Here is a 19205-nt window from a genome sequence, read left to right as displayed (position 1 = left end):
ACATTTTCTATCCTGATACAAATATATTAAATATAAAGCAGAGGGTGAAATAAACGTTGCACGCGGGGGTCCCAGCCCCATACCCAGCAGTTCCCGAGCCCACCCGGAAGACATGCCGCCACTGACAGCGGCCACAGGAGGCCATGACCTGAGCGGCGGTAACAGCGGCCATCATACGGCTGCACTGGCCCTTTAATGCCGCCGTACGCTTCCTGCCGCGCATGCGCCCTTAGGTTCTGCGCTTGTCATCATGGCGGCGCGGGGCCATGTGCAGGACCCTAACGACAGGCGGCTGAGACCGATTTACGGTGAGTGTTCGGGGGTCCTGAGGCGGGGTCCGGGGCTAACGTAACGGGGGACAAAAATACACGCAGGCTGGTGATGGAAGCGGAGGAAAACACGGAGCTCGTGCTAGAGCTGGGCCTGGCACCGGGATGAATGGCTGCTGGGACGGAGAGGGGCGCTCCGGGCACCGGGGGAGGACGGCACAGAGCCGTCACCAGCTGTGCAGTGTGTATAGGGGAGTAAGGTGCAGGAGAAACTTCCTATATGTGTGTGCTGTGTATAGAATTATATATGTGCTCATACATGGGAAAGTGTGGATATAGAAGACACCTACACAGCTTCCATCTGTAGCAAGGGGCACTATATACCTGCTATATGTGTAATGGGGACGTGTGAGTGATATACAGTTATATTGTGCTCATACATGGGAAAGTGTCGCTATAGAAGACATACACAGCTTCCATCTGTAGTAAGGGGCACTATATACCTGCTATATGTGTAATCACACCACTATATTATATACATACCTTCTATATGTGTGTAATCACGCCACTATATTATATACATACCTTCTATATGTGTGTAATCACGCCACTATATTATATACATACCTTCTATATGTGTGTAATCACGCCACTATATTATATACATACCTGCTATGTGTAATATCACGCCACTATATTATATACATACCTGCTATATGTGTAATATCACACCACTATATTATATACATACCTGCTATATGTGTTGTATATGTGTAATATCACACCACCATATTATATACATACCTGCTATATGTGTAATATCACACCACCATATTATAGACATACCTGCTATATGTGTAATATCACACCACCATATTATATACATACCTGCTATATGTGTGTAATCACACCACCATATTATATACATACCTTCTATATGTGTGTAATCACGCCACTATATTATATACATACCTGCTATATGTGTGTAATCACACCACTATATTATATACATACCTGCTATGTGTAATATCACGCCACTATATTATATACATACCTGCTATATGTGTAATATCACGCCACCATATTATATACATACCTGCTATGTGTAATATCACGCCACCATATTATATACATACCTGCTATGTGTAATATCACGCCACCATATTATATACATACCTGCTATATGTGTAATATCACGCCACCATATTATATACATACCTGCTATGTGTGTAATCACACCACTATATTATATACATACCTGCTATATGTGTTGTATATGTGTAATCACACCACTATATTATATACATACCTGCTATATGTGTTGTATATGTGTAATATCACACCACTATATTATATACATACCTGCTATATGTGTAATATCACACCACCATATTATATACATACCTGCTATGTGTAATATCACACCACCATATTATATACATACCTGCTATGTGTAATATCACACCACCATATTATATACATACCTGCTATGTGTAATATCACACCACCATATTATATACATACCTGCTATATGTGTAATATCACACCACCATATTATATACATACCTGCTATGTGTAATATCACACCACCATATTATATACATACCTGCTATGTGTAATATCACACCACCATATTATATACATACCTGCTATATGTGTAATATCACACCACCATATTATATACATACCTGCTATATGTGTAATATCACACCACCATATTATATACATACCTGCTATATGTGTGTAATCACACCACTATATTATATACATACCTGCTATATGTTTGTAATATCACCACCATATTATATACATACCTGCTATATGTGTAATATCACACCACCATATTATATACATACCTGCTATATGTGTGTAATCACACCACTATATTATATACATACCTGCTATATGTGTGTAATATCACCACCATATTATATACATACCTGCTATATGTGTAATATCACCACCATATTATATACATACCTGCTATATGTGTAATATCACACCACTATATTATATACATACCTGCTATATGTGTAATATCACGCCACTATATTATATACATACCTGCTATATGTGTGTAATATCACCACCATATTATATACATACCTGCTATATGTGTAATATCACACCACCATATTATATACATACCTGCTATATGTGTGTGTTATGGTGACATGTGAGTAATATCCATGTATGAACACATTGTGTAAGTATATATAGAAGATACATGTATCATGTACCAGCCGTGTGTGTATAGGTATGTTAAAACACCTACCATATATACAGTATGTATATAATATAGTGTGTGATATATTACACATATGTAGCAGGTATGTATTGCACCTTATCCACATATGGAAGGTATACATCTACCTTCTATGGCCACACTTTCCCATGTATGAACAAACACAAGTTCGTACATGGACAAGTGCGGACATAGAAAATGTGTTTGGGTAGGTGAATAAGGTGCAATACATACTTATATGTGCGTAATGGTGAAGTGTGGGAATATTTTATAAAAGGTATGTAGTGTACCTTATTCACCTATACACACATGGAAGGTACATGGACGGCACGGTGACTCAGTGGTTAGCACTGCAGTCTTGCAGCGCTGGGGTCCTGGGTTCAAAGCCCACCAAGGACAACATCTGCAAGGAGTTTGTATGTTCGCCCCGTGTTTGCGTGGGTTTCCTCTGGTTTTCTCCCACACTCCAAAGAGTTACTGATAGAGACCTTAGATTGTGAGCCCCAATGGGGACAGTGTTGCCAATGTATGTAAAGCGCTATGGAATAAATGGCGCTATATAAGTGAATTTAATATATATGTACTGCATGTGTGTATATGTATGTGTGTGTGTGTGTATATATATATATATATATATATATATATATATATATATATATATATATATATATATATATATATATATATATATATATATATATATATATATATATATATTCCATGTATGAACACACTATATGTTCGTGTGTGTGTGTGGACATAAGTGCGCATCTAGGTGAATAAGGTACCTTCTATATATCTGTGTAATACATACTATAGTTATCCATTTATGAACATACAAATGCATATGTGTGGATATAGAAGATAAATGTACACCTGTGTGTATAAAAATGTGTATTTGTACTTTGTGTACTATTGTGTACCAGAGGTGCAGGGTCCGGTAAACCTGATTTACCGTTTGGCCCAAGTATAAGGTGTTTTGGTTGCACTCCCAGCCATAAGTGTCACCAGACTGTACCCACAAGGGCCGCTCGTCGCCCCTCTGTTCCTCTCATTGTATTTTGTGTTCTGCCCCATGAAATCAATGGGGCTCAATAAATCTAGACCAATAATAATGTGGCGCAGTGATGCCCAGTCCAGGGGTAATTTCCACTGTATTATTCCACATTATTAAATTTGGTGACAGTGGTGCTCATACGTCTGTGCGGAGGCTTCCTTTGATGTCAGCGGATACTTGTGCTTTTGGCTGTACTTTCCTGCTTCTGGGCCGACTAGTGCAGTCTGTGACGATGGTGCCAGTCTCCACATAATCCCGGATAGGGGGATATAACTGGCGGCAGGGTGGGTGTCACCGGCCTTGTACTTATGAAATCTGCGTGTTTTGCGCTTTTATTACGATTGAAGAAACCTGAGCACTGTGATGACGTCGTCCAGTGTGGCTATATATGTGACTTCTCTATAGAGACCCCTCAGCACTGCAGCCTCTAAACACCTTCCCAGACCCCGTGTCAGTGAGGCTTGTCATTAAAGGGTATTTTTTAGAAGTATTTTATTTTTTTGCAATAAAGTGTTATGCATTTTCTATGCAAAGTGACAGAATTGTAGAAAAAAAACCGTACTATGTAAATGTTATTTTAGAAGGCGAATTTTCCTGCTACTGTAAGACAGGGTGTTTTTTTTTTTTTTTGTTTTTTTTTCTACTGGAAAAGCAAACCGCTGTGTCAACTTGCCCTCTAGCGCTGCCTTCTAGCCTCTTGTTTTTACTCTACAAATGGCGGTCCACCTCAAGTGTGCAGTGTCCTGGATTTATAGGGTCCGCTGTGCAGCAGTTTATAGAAAGCTGCTGGATACAACTAGAAGAATTCCCGCTCCTAGACATCAGTTATGGCCAATTATGGGGCTACAATTTGATTGTATCAGGCAAAAGTCAAACTGCTGATGTAGCTTTTTTCTTTTCTGTTTGATTGGAAGTGTAAGTTATATTCCCAGAAACTACTTATTTTACAGAAAATATTCCAAACTTTTTCAGATGTCAATGTTCCTTGTTCAGGTTCTGTAGTTGTTTTTTCTTCCAGACTGAACATCTGTCCACTCTAGTTTACGGGGGCTGATTACACATTGGTTGTTTTTTTTTGGTTGTTTTTATTTTGTAGACCAAGCGTACAATATTAAAAAGTGAAAAAAAACTGTCCAATTTTTATCTCATTCGCAGATTACACTTGCCAATGTATAGTGTTAAGGTACCGTCACACTAAGCGACGCTCCAGCGATCCCACCAGCAACCTGACCTGGCAGGGATCGCTGGAGCGTCGCTACACGGGTTGCTGGTGAGCTGTCACACAGGCAGATCTCCCCAGCAACCAGTGACCAGCCCCCAGCCAGCTGCGCCACATGGAAGTGATGCTGCGCTTGGTAACTAAGGTAAATATCGGGTAACCAACCCGATATTTACCTTGGTTACCAGCGCACACCGCTTAGCGCTGGCTCCCTGCACTCCTAACCAGAGTACACATCGGGTTAATTACCCAATGTTTAGTTTGGCTATGTGTGCAGGGAGCAGGAGTCGGCACTGACAGCGTGAGAGCGGCGGACGCTGGTAACGAAGGTAAATATCGGGTAACCAAGGAAAGTGCTCCTTGGTTACCAGATATTTACATTGGTTACCAGCATCCGCAGAAGCCGGCTCCCTGCACATTCAGTTGTTGCTCTGTCTCTGTCACACACAGCGGTGTGTGCTTCACAACGGGACAGCAACAACTAAAAAATGGTCCAGGACATTCAGCAACAACCAGCGACCTCACAGCAGGGGCCAGGTTGTTGCTGGATGTCACACACAGCAACATCACTAGCAAGATCGCTTTTATGTCACAAAAGTCGTGCCTCAGCAGCGATGTTGCTAGCAATGTTGCTTAGCGAGACGTGGCCCTTAGGGCACGTGCCCACGATTAAGACATGCTGAGTCCTGGACACGGTGGGTCCTGACCTGCAGGGCCCGTGAGTCTCCTCTGCAGGAGACCGCAGCTCCCGTGCCCACAGTCAGGGTTCGGGCAGTTGTGGTTTGTCTCTTCTGGTCTCCCTGCAGAGAACGCTTTCGACTCCGCACCAAACAATTGATATGCTGCTCAGAAAGCCGCACCCCAGGTCCATTTACACTGTGGGGGAAAAACAAGCAGTGGACATGAGATTTCTATAAATCCCATCCACTGTGCTTGTACTGTACAATGCAGCATTTTCGACACTACAAAAACACACTGCATCCAAAACACCATAAACGCTGGTCGTTGACATGCAGCCTTATGTACTGGTCTGTGGATATTCTGGACCACTCTCAGATAACATCATGGCGCTGTCTGCTTTTTTTTTTTTACTGACTTTTATGGCTTATGCAAGTGACCGTATTTTCAGTTCAAGTGCGATCCGTCAAAATATCTGATTGCACTCAGACCAATGTTATTCACTGAGGCTGTGCACATGTGGCTTTATTTCTCCCTTGGTCCATGATATGCCACCAAGAATCAGATGCGCTCGGCCATTGACGTTTGAGTCCGTAAGAAAAATCTGATTTGTACAATCCGATTTTCATGGACTGACAGTGGGATCTGGTTTTCCCGAACCATCTCCATTCTGTGATCAAACTCTGATCAGTCTGATCAGCATGTTAGGACAGCTTTCTCAGATGGAGAAAAGTCATGTGGAAACCGAAAAGCTTAGGAAACCGCCATCAGTTTCTTTTTTTTTGTGGATGTGAAAAATGGATGACATTAATGGGAAATGCTGATACGGTGACCAAATACTGATGAAAATCTGATCCTAAATACTGGTGAACATTGCTCCGTTTTTCATATACATAGAAAAATAAAAATCTGAAGACTACAACAAGGAGATTATATCAGGAGATGCTACGGAATGATCATTCCTTATATCTGATTGCCCTCTTACTAATGTAGTTTGTCTTCCTCTTTGACACTATTTGATATAATTTACTTCCATACAATAGCCTAGTTGTGAAGCGCGTGTCACTGCTGAGATTAATGGCCGCATGTTGGGGTATTTGCCAGCTAAAGACATTTGTTCCTGGCATGTTCTATATTGAGAACAACGAGGCTCATCCTCTGGCAGAACAGGTGCCCTGCACCGTCACACATGGCAAGTGTTCAGCCCCCATACTCCGCGGTCTGAGGAGACGAGCGGCCACATTGCCTCTCTCCATTTGTTTATCTAATGCTGCAGTTTGCTCAATGTCCCTTTCACAAGCAGATTGTGTCACATTCAGTGTTTGGTCACTTCTTTAATGCTGTCCTTGTCTTTTTAACTTACCATAATGGACTAACGACCAGTGATTATTTTTTGGCTCGTGTTAACGATTGCTCGGTGATCAGCGAGCATTTTACTGCTTGTCGTTCAGTCTCCTCTCAGCTATTTACATCACACGATTATTATGCGTACTCGCTAGCTTGCGGTTGAATTTGATCAATTATTTGCATATGTCCTTGGGCTTTAAAGGAGTGTTCCCATCTCAAAGATCTTATCTCTGTCGTAGGTGTAATCATGTCAGCAAATATCTTCAATTAGAAATGTAGTATAGTTTTCCTGATATTGCCATCTCACTTACCTCATGTGCAGGGCATTGCAGCTTAAGTATCCATGTTTTCATTTATTTTATTTTCCCTCCAGTGGTCTCTATTACTTGGGTCATGTGACCACAATTATTCTGTGATTGGCTGCCGGGAATAAGTGACTGGAGCAGGCGGTTACGTTACATGATGTCTTATTGTAGTCACTGCCTGTGTTCTGCCTCTTCCACCATCATTCAGCCTTGTGATGACTCTTCCAGCTCTGCATGCCTCCATTGTTAATAAGGGAACTGGCTCAGGGTTACACCCGTAAGTCATGTCATGTGTGTAAAGGCGATAATAATGCTTAGTAATTGTTTAGATTGCTTGTAGAATTTCATTTGGAGGTTTTAGGGAAATACAGCATTTAAGTTTTAGCCTCAGGTGTGCCTCGCGGACACTGCACATCCTGCCCCTCTACTATTCCGGCCCACACGCGGGATCCAGTCTCTCTGAGGTCACCGTTGTCTGTGAATTGCCTCCCCTGCCCCAGATTTTGTGCAGCCGCTATCATTGCCCATAGTCATCTCCGTCTAAGGGGATCTGCAGTAAGCTCCAAATGATGTAAGAGCTAAACTATTGATCTGCACATGCGATGCCCCCTCTGAGGAGTCAAAGGCCATGGTCACGTGCAGTAATCATCCGGTAAAACGGATGCTGCAGAAATCCATTGGTAAAGTTGTGCAAACACTCTTTTTAAATAAGATGATTTCAGCTTTATTATTTTTTATCATTGAGGTGTAAGGAAAACTGTTCCGTTAACTGATTGCTATTTATCTTTTGACACTGATCACTAAAGAATGAATGAATGTCAAAATAGCAATCATTTAACCGATGTTTTCCATAGACTCCAATGTTAGAAAAAAAAAGGATCCAGCTGGAATGAATTACGGTATTTAAAAACAGACCAGATGGGGCAGAGCCTCCTGGTATGGTTGCACCAATATAGCACTGTCTTTAAGTTATATAGGAAAATCCTGGTGATTGGTGCGTTTTTGACTTAAGATTTCTCTAAAATGTACAAATTAAATTCTACAAGGTACGGTAAGTATTTAGTAAGCATTAAGGGGCCTTTTACACTAATGGCATTAATTGGAGGTGTAAAAATAGTGGTGACAGGTTCCCTTTAATGGATAGTCTGGCAGTGCCTCCCTGAGACCACAGGAGCGCTCATAAGAGTGTATAAGGTGTCATAAGAAAGAACCATCAGCCGAACCATAGGTTGGCCGTCAGCTATCTCTTGTTAATGGTGCGCTTCAGGCCGGCGTCGCTAATCTGTATCAGTCTGGGTACAGACCACGTTGGCCCTGGGCCTCCACCAGAACAGCCTTTTAGGATTATATGGCCATTGAATTAGTCTGGAGTCTGAACCAAGAACTGAAGCCAGTCTAAGCAGGAATATCTCTGTCCATGATTCGGATCACTATCTTGACTCCTACCTGCAAGATGAGCACAAACATGTAATGACGACTAATTATACTGAGATGTTACCTGTATGTACTACCCTGCTCCTGAGGATTTCCGAGCACACGGGTCCTCTCTATGACAATAGGCTGTGGCCCCGTTTATTTGGCCACTGAAGATACATTTGGAAGTATAAAAAATGCAGCCTTTGTACATGTATGTGTTTGTGGATAGATATAAAACACATTTCTTTATAAATGTATCTTGATGGCAAACACTCCCTTGCGAATATCTAGCCTTTGATATAAAGCTGCAGTTAGCCAATGTTAGCATGGAGTTGTAGTGCCCGCTTTGTGCCCACCCTCCTCTGTTTTTATTAGTTGCTCATGGCTTAATGCCCTGGGTGGCTGTGTGCAGTAGGCGCAGTTCTCGGCTGATCGATGGATGGGAGCCAACAATGTTCCCAGCTTGATAGCGTACATTACTCATGCTATCTGGGTTGTACATTTTAATGAAGGATGAACTGGGGAAATGCAGAGTGATAAATATCTCATGAGATTCCTCTGAAGGCATTTCGGCCCCCGAGATCTGCTTTTCTTCGGTTTTTGGCCCACTGAGAAAATTACTAACCAAAATGTGGGTGAATGCTACTTCACTTAAACAAAAATCTGGCATCTAAGCTTTGTCAGATTTTTTTTTTCCTGTGCTGGGCTGCATTTACATATCTGCGTGATATGTCCTAATGCTGTCCTTGTTTGTTTTTTCCTCGGACAGCACCCTGACCCATTTTTAATTTGTACTTACACACATCTGTTTTAAAAACTGGTCTGTGCCGCCGGTATATGAGACTCAGAACATGTCCTATTTTCATGTGCCATACTTTTACAGTATATGGGGATCCATGTAAAAGGGATGACTACTACTAGTCATGAGCAAATCCGGACTGTAGAAGTCCGAATCCGCGCGGGTTCAATAGAACTCGAGCACCGGCCCTGGGTCCGGAGTTCTCAGGAAACTCCAGGTAACGATCTGGATCCCACCACACTTGGAAAAAAAACCAAGCACTTTATACTTACCGATCCCCGCACGGCTGTAACTCTACTTCTGGGGCTGCTCATTATTGCTCATGCATATGTACTGCTTTACCCGTCCACCAAAAGTCGCAGCATCCGATTGATTTCAGACAGCGCCCTCAGCCTTTGTGACAATGTGTCTGACTGCAATCAATCATTGGCACAGTCTGTCTAGATTGGTGTAAAAATAAGTTTGGCATAGGGTCCCCCCCCACCCACCCCATTTAAAAAAAAAGTTGTGCTGGCCCCTCCAATTTTGATACCCAGCCATGATAAAGCGGACAGCTGGGGGCTGGTATTCTCAGGCTGGGGAGACCCATGCTTAATGAACCCCTGCCAGCCTAAAAATAGCAGCCTGTAGCCGCCTAGGATTGTCGCAGCCATTAGCTGTGAGAATCTGGAACTTTATCCGGCTCTTCCCAAATGCCCTGGTGCGGTGGCTCACAGCTGACACTAAGCCCTAGATTAGTAATGGGAGGCACATGAGACCCCTACCCCCATTACAAATATGTGAGGATTTTTTTTCGTGTTTGTGTTTTTATTTGAAATTAAATACAAAAAAACCCTCTTTTATCAATTTGTTAACCCTCAAAACAACCAGGTCCGACATAATCCACATGAGATCCCATGCTGATTTCAGCTTTGAAACATCTAAAGTGACAGTGCGTGGCCATAGAACATAACTTCCTGCTGTGAGCTTCAGGCAGAGACTGAGCCGTGCGGGACTCCACCTGTGATCGCAGGTAACCTGACCTTGGGGGGATCTCATTTAACTGGATGACCTCAGATGAGGTTACCTGTGATCACAGGTGGAGGATTGTGGGAACCTTCAGATGTGACCGCAAGTAACCTGAGTGATGTCACCGCTCATCACGCGGCTCATTCTCTGCCTGGATCTCACAGCGGGTGGTCATATTCTATGGCCATACGCTGTCACTTCAGATGTAGCAGAGTCGGAATCGTCGTGGGATCTTGTGTGGATTACGTCGGACGTAGCTGTTTTGGTGGGTTAATAAAGGGGTGACAGTGTTTTTTGTATTTTATTAAAAATAAAGGATTTTTCAGTGTTTGTTTTTCTTTTCATTGACAGATTACTAATTGCGGGAAAGGGGGCTCATATACATCTTCCATTACTAATTTAGGGCTTAGTGGCTGATGTGAGCTGTTATTAACCCCTTATTACCCCAATTACCACTGAACCAGGATAATCGAGATGAGCCAGGTAAAGTTCCAGGATTGGCGGCTGCAGACTGCTGTTTTCTGGCTGAGGGGGGGCAATAGGCATTGGCCTCCCGAGCCTGAGATATTAGTTGTCGGCTTTATCATGGCTGGGTGTCAAAATTGGGGAGGAACTGTACTCAGTTTGTTTTCATTTATTATAATTTTTTCAATTTACACTTTTTTTCCAATCTGTCTCTGTCCAATGTCTGTGTTCTTTTGCCCATATTAATCTTTTCCTTTTTATTAGCCAGTCTCAGATATAGCTTTCTCTTTGCCACTCTGCCCTGAAGGCCAGCATACCAGAATTGCCTCTTCACTGTAGACATTGACACTGGTGTTTTGTGGGTACTATTTAAAGAAGCTGCCAGTTGAGGACCTGTGAGGTGTCGATTTCTCAAAGTAGAGACTCTAACGTACTTGTCTTGATGCTCAGTTGTGCAGCGAGGCCTCCCACTTCTCTTTCTACTCTGGTTAGAGCCTGTTTGTGCTCCTCTGAAGGGAGTAGTACACACCGTTGTAGGAAATCTTCAATTTCTTGGCAATTTCTCGCTTGGAATATCCTTCATTTCTAAGAACTAGAATATACTGTTGAGTTTCACATGAAAGTAATCTTTTTCTGGCCATTTTGAAAGTTTAATGGAACCAATAAATGTAATGCTCCAGATTCTCAACTAGCTCAAAGGAAGGTCAGTTTTATAGCTTCTCAGCACAGCTGAAAAGAGTTTTGCTGATCAAACATACTTAATTATTGGCTGGAAGGGCTAAAAAACGCAGGAAAAATATGCACAGAGAATTGACATACTGGTACTTTATTTTTTTTTTTCTGCACTTATAACTGCATGGAAAAAAAAGCAACGTGCAGACAGCATTTTTGATTTCTCATTAACTTTGCTGGGATAAGGATGGACATACAGATTTGGGCAACAAACTGCTTCAAAAAAATGCAGCATGCGCACAATGCCTTAGGGTATGTTTACACTCGGCATCTTTTTTTTTTTTTTTTTTTTACCACAAAGATGCAGCGTTTTTGTCCCAAAAAACGCACCTCGGCAAAAAAAAAACCTTTTGCTCACTGCGTTTAAGTGAAATCTATTGACTGGAAAAGCTCAAAAACGCTGGAAAAGCGCAAAAAGAATTGACATGTTGCATTTTCAAAAATTCAGCCAACAAAAAATGCCCAGTGTGAACAGCAAAATAGAAATCTCACTTTGCTGGGAGAAGGAAATGCATGTATTTAGGTGCATCATTGTGACCTCAAAAACACAGCAAAAGATGCCCTGTGTGAACATAGCCTTATGCTAACAAAGCAAGGTTGACATTATGCAAACAGCAGGGAAAGGAATGGCAGCGGCTGTTGAACCATCAACTGCTCAGTGTTGGATCAGATTCTAATCCTTTTGTGGCAGCTTTCACCATCATATTTTTTTTCTTTATACATAAGAAAAACACTAAGTGAAAAACGCACAGCTGGAGAATTCCATCAGTGTGCTGCGTATTTTACCGAGCCACAGACTTAGTCTTGCCATGAACAAAATTAATTTTAAAGTATGGAACATTTTAATCAATATATCTTGGAAGAATGTCTACAATTGGATGTGTTTTTTAAAAAAATAAATAAATTCCTGTGCTGAGATATGTCCCTGCTATGTAATGTGTAAGGCCTCGCTCCCACTTAGGATATCACATCTGATACTATACCCAACGAGCCTAAGCTCCGACTCTGCGCCGAGCGTGAGCAGTGTCATATGACTGTGATAGGATCACAACTGCGGAGAAGAGGGAGGGATTAATTTCTCTATCTGCTCCGCTGCCAGTCTGTGTATATCACGCTGCACTCAGATGTCAGCTGAGTGCAGCCCCATGTTTCATGTGTGCATGTAATGCGAAATTTGCTGTCAAACGCATTTATTTTTATACTCCACCCCTCCCCCATGCCGATGCAACATGTGAAAAAAAATGTAGCTTGACACTGCCCAATTGTTTAACACTGGTGGAAGTGCAATGCAATGTTTTATCTGATTGTACGTATCCTTTTATACAAAAGTGGGAGTGAGGCCTATGGCTGTGTCTGACCGTATAGTAACATGGTCTGATAATACCACAGCCCCTGGTGAGGGGAGAAAGCAAGAGAGAGTACAGATAGCACAAGATAAGATCACAACTGATTCTTTTTGTGATGTAAAAAATTTCCAAGCCTGTTTTTAGAAGTGCTTTACCTCAAAGAGAGAATGTGATCTTGTGCTGTAATGTACCGTCTTTTTCGGACTATGACACACTCCCCCCCCCCCCCCCCCCCCCACCCCCACCCCAAATGTTGGGGGGAAGTGGGGGGTGCGTCTTATGGTCTGATTATATTGGGCTGCGGGGAATGAGGGTGGAGCGGGTCATCGGGGTCACGAGCAGGCTGTAGCAGCCTGCCGTGACCACGTGGACCCGCTCATTTAATATGCACGCCCATCCTCCCGCCCATCATCTCTCAGCGCTGAAGCCGGCACTGACAGGTGGGCGGGGTGATGGGCGGGAAATGCGAGGATAGTAAACAGCCTGCCTGCACAATCATCCCTGGCAACTACAGCCTAGAGTGATCATGTGCGGCTCTATTCACTGCCCCCCCCCCCCCCCCCCGCACATCATCATCAGTGCGGGTGGCAGTGAATCAGTACACATTACTCATCGTTCCCCTGCAGCATCACGATCTCCTCCTGTCTGTGCCGGTCAGCTGACTTGCATGGAGACTAGCGGCGCGCACAGCGATGATGTCATCGCTGTGCACACGTGTCCACACGTAGCCGCTGGCACAGACCGGAGGACATCGCGATGCTGCAGGGGAACGGGGACGGCTCCACTCAGTGGCGCTGCTGCTGACATAGACAGTAAGAGGAGCGGTGCTACAGGGAGTGAGGTAAGGTGAGTATGAACGTTTATTTTTTTTTTTTATGTGCCACAGGATGCGGCCATACACCAGGATGATGGGGGGGTATATGAGCAGGATGGGGGTATATGAGCAGGATGGGGGTATATGAGCAGGATGGGGGTATATGAGCAGGATGGGGGTATATGAGCAGGATGGGGGTATATGAGCAGGATGGGGGTATATGAGCAGGATGGGGGTATATGAGCAGGATGGGGGTATATGAGCAGGATGGGGGTATATGAGCAGGATGGGGAGTATATGAGCAGGATGAGGGTATATGAGCAGCATGGGGAGTATATGAGCAGCATGGGGAGTATATGAGCAGCATGGGGGTATATAGCAGGATGGGGGTATATGAGCAGGAAATAACCCCATAACAGTGTCAGCAGCAGATTCTCGCCCCATAAGTGTGTCATGACCACATTTTTTGCTTAAAATTTTATTTTCCTATTTTCCTCCTCTAAAACCAGGGTGCGTCTTATAGTCCGAAAAATACGGTATGTTTGTTTTTTTACGTCTGCCCCGGCCCAGGAGCTGTGGTATGATCAGACCATGTCCCTGTACGGTCAGACACAGCCATTACACAGTACATAGCAGGAGCACATACAGTGCATTGCGAAAGTATAAGGCACCCTTGAATGTTTCAACCTTTTCCCATGTTTCAGGCTTCAAACATAGAGATAAAAAATAAAATTTTATGGTGAAGAATCAACAAGTATGAAGTTGAACGAAATTTATTCCTTATTTTACATTTTTGGGAAAAATAAAAAAACTGAAAATTGGGGCGTACAATATTATTCATCCCCTTTACTTTCAGTGCAAACTCACTCCAGAAGTTCATTGAGGATCTCTGAATGATCCAAAGTTTTCCTAAATGACTGGTGATAAATATAAGCCACCTGTGTGTAATCAAGTCTCTGTATAAATGCACCTGCTCTGTGATAGTCTCAGTGTTCTGTTTAAAGCGCAGAGAGCATCATGAAGACCAAGGAACACAACAGGCAGGTCCGGGATACTGTTGTAGAGAAGTTCAAAGCCGGATTTGGTTGCAAAAAGACTTCCAAAACTTAAAACATCTCAAGAAGCACTGTGCAAGCAATAATATTGAAATGGAAGGAGTATCATACCACTGCAAATCTACCAAGACCCGGCCGTCCATCCAAACTTTCATCTCAGACAAGGAGAAGACTGATCAGAGATGCAGCCAAGAGGCCATGATCACTCTGGATGAACTGCAGAGATCTACAGCTGAGGTGGGAGAGTCTGTCTATAGGACAACAATCAGCTGTACACTGCACAAATCTGGCCTTTATGGAAGAGTGGCAAGAAGAAAAACATTTCTCAAAGAGATCCATAAAAGTATAATTTAAAGTTTGCCACAAGTCACCTGAGAGACACCAAACATGTGGAAGAAGGTGCTCTGGTCAGATGAAAGCAAAATCGAACTTTTTGGCCACATTGCCAAACAATATGTTTGGCGTAAAAGCAACACAGCTCATCACCCTGAACACACCATCCCCACTGTCAAACATGGTGGTTGCAGCATCATGGTTTGGGCCTGCTTTTCTTCAGCATGGACAGGGAAGATGGTTAAAATTGATGGGAAGATGGATGGAGCCAAATACAGGACCATTCTTGAAGAAAACCTGTTGGAGTCTGCAAAAGACCTGAGACTGGGACGGAGATTTGTCTTCCAACAAGACAATGATCCCAAACATAAAGCAAAATCTACAATGGAATGGTTCACAAATAAACGTATCCAGGTGTTAAAATGGCCAAGTCAAAGTCCAGACCTGAATCCAATCGAGAATCTGTGGAAAGAGCTGAAAACTGCTGTTCACAAACGCTCTCCATCCAACCTCACTCAGCTCCAGCTGTTTGCAAAGGAAAAATGGGCAAGAATTTCAGTCTCTCGATGTGCAAAACTGATAGACACATACCCCAAGTGACTTGCAGCTGTAATCGCAGCAAAAGGTGGCGCTACAAAGTATTAACTTAAAGGGCCGAATAATAATGCACGCCCCACTTTTCAGTTTATTTTTTACAAAAATTTTAAATAAGCAATAAATATCGTTCACCTTCACAATTGTGTCCCACATGTTGATTCTTCACAATAACATAAATCTTTCTTTGTTTGAAGCCTGAAATGTGGGAAAAAGTTAAAAAATTCAAGGGAGCAGAATACTTTCACAAGGCACTGTATGGCTATGTGCGCACAGTGCGTTTTTGCGCGTTTTTCGGGTGCGTTTTTGGCCTCAAAACTGCAGGACTTTGCTTCCCCAGCAAAGTCTGAGTTTTCATTTTTGCTGTCCGCACACATGTGTTTTTTTTTTACCTGCGTTTTTTAGTTAAAAAAAAAATAAAAATGGACATGTCAGTTCTTTCCTGCGTTTTTCTGCGTTTCCCCCCATGCAATGCATTGGAAAAACGCAGCAAAACGCAGAGATCAAAAACGCAGCAAAACACAGCCAAAAATGCACCAAATCGCGGCAAAAACGCATGCGTTTTTTAATTCGTTTTTTCGACGCAGGTGCGTTTTTGTGCGTTTTTAGCGGCCAAAAACGCACAAACGCAGCGTCAAAAAGACGCAGTGTGCGAACCTAGCCTATATAAGATTCTCAGCACAGGAACTTTTTTTTTTTTTTTTAATCTATTTTCAATAGTTATGGTATTCACAAAGGGGGTGTTGCTCCCAGGATTCTGTAGGAGTGCGTCTTTAGGCTGCTCTGCATGATCAGTCTGTATGCATCGCCCACTTGTAAAGATCTTAAAAATTGGCATTAAATTTAAAGGTCCATTTCTCAGGGAGCAAATAGGGGATTAAAAACTCACCATGGGATAATCAGGAATAAAATAAAGGAACCCGCTGGTCACTTTTGCACTGGTGTTAAAGCCTTGTTTTTTTTGACTGCAGCAATTCTGCCGGGTCTAGCCTCATTGTGAGGCAATGTGGCCACGTGTGTGCGCTCTGCACCGCAGGGTAAAGTCACTGCATGTCCGCTTCAGAGCGCAGCTGAAAAGCTCCGTTCTGAAACTTTGGTGACTGCAGAATTCGTGCGCTCTCGATGCTGCCTCTCCCTATAGACAGAATGGAGACAGCATGCAAAGCGCACAAAAGTGACATGTTTCTTTTTAGAGCGCAGCGATTTGGCAGCATGCAAATAGCTGCGTTCTAAAACTCCACATGGCCATGGATTATGCACAATCTTCATAGATTGTGCAAGGGACGCATGCAGTTACGCTGCAGTGCAGAACGCAGCGTAACTGCATGCAAATACACAACGTGGGCACAGAGCCTTAGTAGCTTGAATGTCCTTTTTGTCCCCTAGTTGTTTCGCAAGGACATTTCTTGCCTTATTTGCAGCCTCAGCTATTTTGGTACCGATAGCTCCTTCAAATATGCTATTTTGTTCTCCATATCACATTACTATGTGATCAGGTTATGTCTACACTAGGGATGATTGAACCAGAACTGTAAAGTTCAGAGTTTGTACTGGGCACCTGGTGTCCAGGGCTCAAACTCTAACACAGACTTTGAAAAAAAAAAAAAAAAAAAAGTCAGAGTTGGGAATTTGAGTGCTGTTGTTTTTTATGCTAATAAAGTTTGGCTGGGCTGCAGCCTTTCAACAGTCAACAAGCTTTTTGGAATGGGGAAGATGTCTGTATGCTGCTGTAAACAAAATTAAAAATAACGTGTGTTACACCCCTCCCCCCCCCTATTTTTGATAGTGGGTAAAGCTGGGAGCTGGTATCATCAGGCTGGGAAGACCCATGGCATTTGGCCCTTCCAAGCTTAAAATTAGCAGGCTGCAGCTTCCCTAGAAGTGGGGCATCCATTAGATTGGCCATTTCTGGAGCTTTGCCCTCCTCTCTTCCCGATTTTGCCCTGGTGAGGTGGCAATTGACCAGCCCAGGTCCCAGCATGTGGAGCAAGCTCTACACATACCAGGACTATATCATAACTGACCCTCCCAGTGCCAGACTGCAACCATTGATAAAGGTGGATCAGATCCAAGAATGGTGCTTAATTAGCAATGCCTGTGGAAAGGGGTGAGGTAACTGAATCTGAACAGCTACCAACAGGAGGAATACATTGCAAACCAATTGGAATAAGTACAGTTGGAATAAATCTGTGAATTTGCACTTTTTATATGATGCATGCCATTTTCAGATCGTGCTGGCTCCCCTCTCTCTCTGTTTGGTTGTAGTTATGCTACAAATGTCTGGTGGCTGGTCACCACCATGCTATGCACGCCTGATCTTGGTTTGCAATATATTCCTCCTGTTGGTAGCTGTACACATTCAGTTGCCTCACCCTTTCCACAGGCATTGCTAATTAAGCACCATACTTGGATCTGGTCCGCCTTTATCAATGGTTGCTGTCTGGCACTGGGAGGGTCAGTTCTGATATAGTCCTGGTATGTGTAGAGCTTGCTCCACATGCTGGGACCTGGGCTGGTCTCTATCCACAATTGCCTTTTTTGCAACATGGAAGCGGCTATATACAGGTTACAGGTATGTGTGCTCCATTATGGTTCTGCTTTTAACTTTATCTAGGAGGCCGCATGGCACATGAAATACAGAATATAGAGTAGGACCCCCCTATTGAGATTTGCTGTGACGTTGGCAGGGGTGGCTCAAAGAATTGATCAATTATTTGCTAAAAATCTCATTTATATTACAGTACAGTTGGAATAAATCTGTGAATTTGCACTTTTTATATGATGCATGCCATTTTCAGATCTTGCTGGCTCCCCTCTCTCTATGTCTGCTGATCTGATCAGCAGACATGTAGCTAACAGGTGCAGTTGGGGTAGAGATTCACCTGCGCCTGTTAACCTCTTAGATTGCGTTGTCAAATACTGACAGTGCGATTTAAAAGGCCACAGCAGAGATCACACCATTCCCTGCCACCATCATCGGCCATCTGACGCGATTATGGGGCGCCAATGTGTTGTCATGGTAGCACGGGGTCAGCTGATGATCCTCTGATGCTGCCATATCTGACTTCTTGTGAGAGCCGACAGTGCTGGCACTCACTGGAGATGAGCATTTCTCCTGATCAGAGCGATACTGCTATGATCAGCAGAAATGTACAGGCCAATAGGACTGTGCATTGATAAAGTCCCCTAGGGGGACTAGTAAAATAAAAGATTTTTAAAAAAAATCTGAATAAAAAAAACTAATTTCAAATCACCCCCCCATTGAATATAATACTGTTTAAAAAGAAATGTTGATGTTTCCGCATTCAGCAACGCCTGATCTAACAACATATAAAATCAATTACTCTGATGTGTTCACGGCGTGGCGAGAAACAGGTCTTTTAAAATGCAGTAACAGGTGAAAAACAGCGCATCCATGAAAAAATGGTATAAAAAAACGCCAGCTGAAGACGCAAAAAATAAGCAGTCACTGAGCCCCAGATCCCGAAAAGTAAGAACTCTACAGGTCTCAGGAAACGGTGAG

General features: G+C 43.0%; 1 protein-coding gene across 1 annotated transcript in view; it reads left to right on the top strand.

Annotated features, from left to right (window-relative positions):
- Positions 1-233: 233 nt before the first annotated feature.
- NAA25 (N-alpha-acetyltransferase 25, NatB auxiliary subunit) overlaps positions 234-19205 on the top strand; it is a 142300-nt gene continuing 123328 nt past the window's right edge. Inside the window, exon 1 of the mRNA XM_075323880.1 lies at positions 234-308. Within this exon, the coding sequence (XP_075179995.1) occupies positions 251-308 (58 nt within the window). The 5' untranslated portion in view covers positions 234-250. The remainder of the gene's footprint in view (positions 309-19205) is intronic.

This window comes from Anomaloglossus baeobatrachus, chromosome 1, assembly GCF_048569485.1.
Source record: "Anomaloglossus baeobatrachus isolate aAnoBae1 chromosome 1, aAnoBae1.hap1, whole genome shotgun sequence".
NCBI classification, from domain to species: domain Eukaryota; kingdom Metazoa; phylum Chordata; class Amphibia; order Anura; family Aromobatidae; genus Anomaloglossus; species Anomaloglossus baeobatrachus.
The sequence above is the reverse complement of the archived record's forward strand: the minus strand, read 5'-3'. Positions and strand labels throughout refer to the sequence as shown.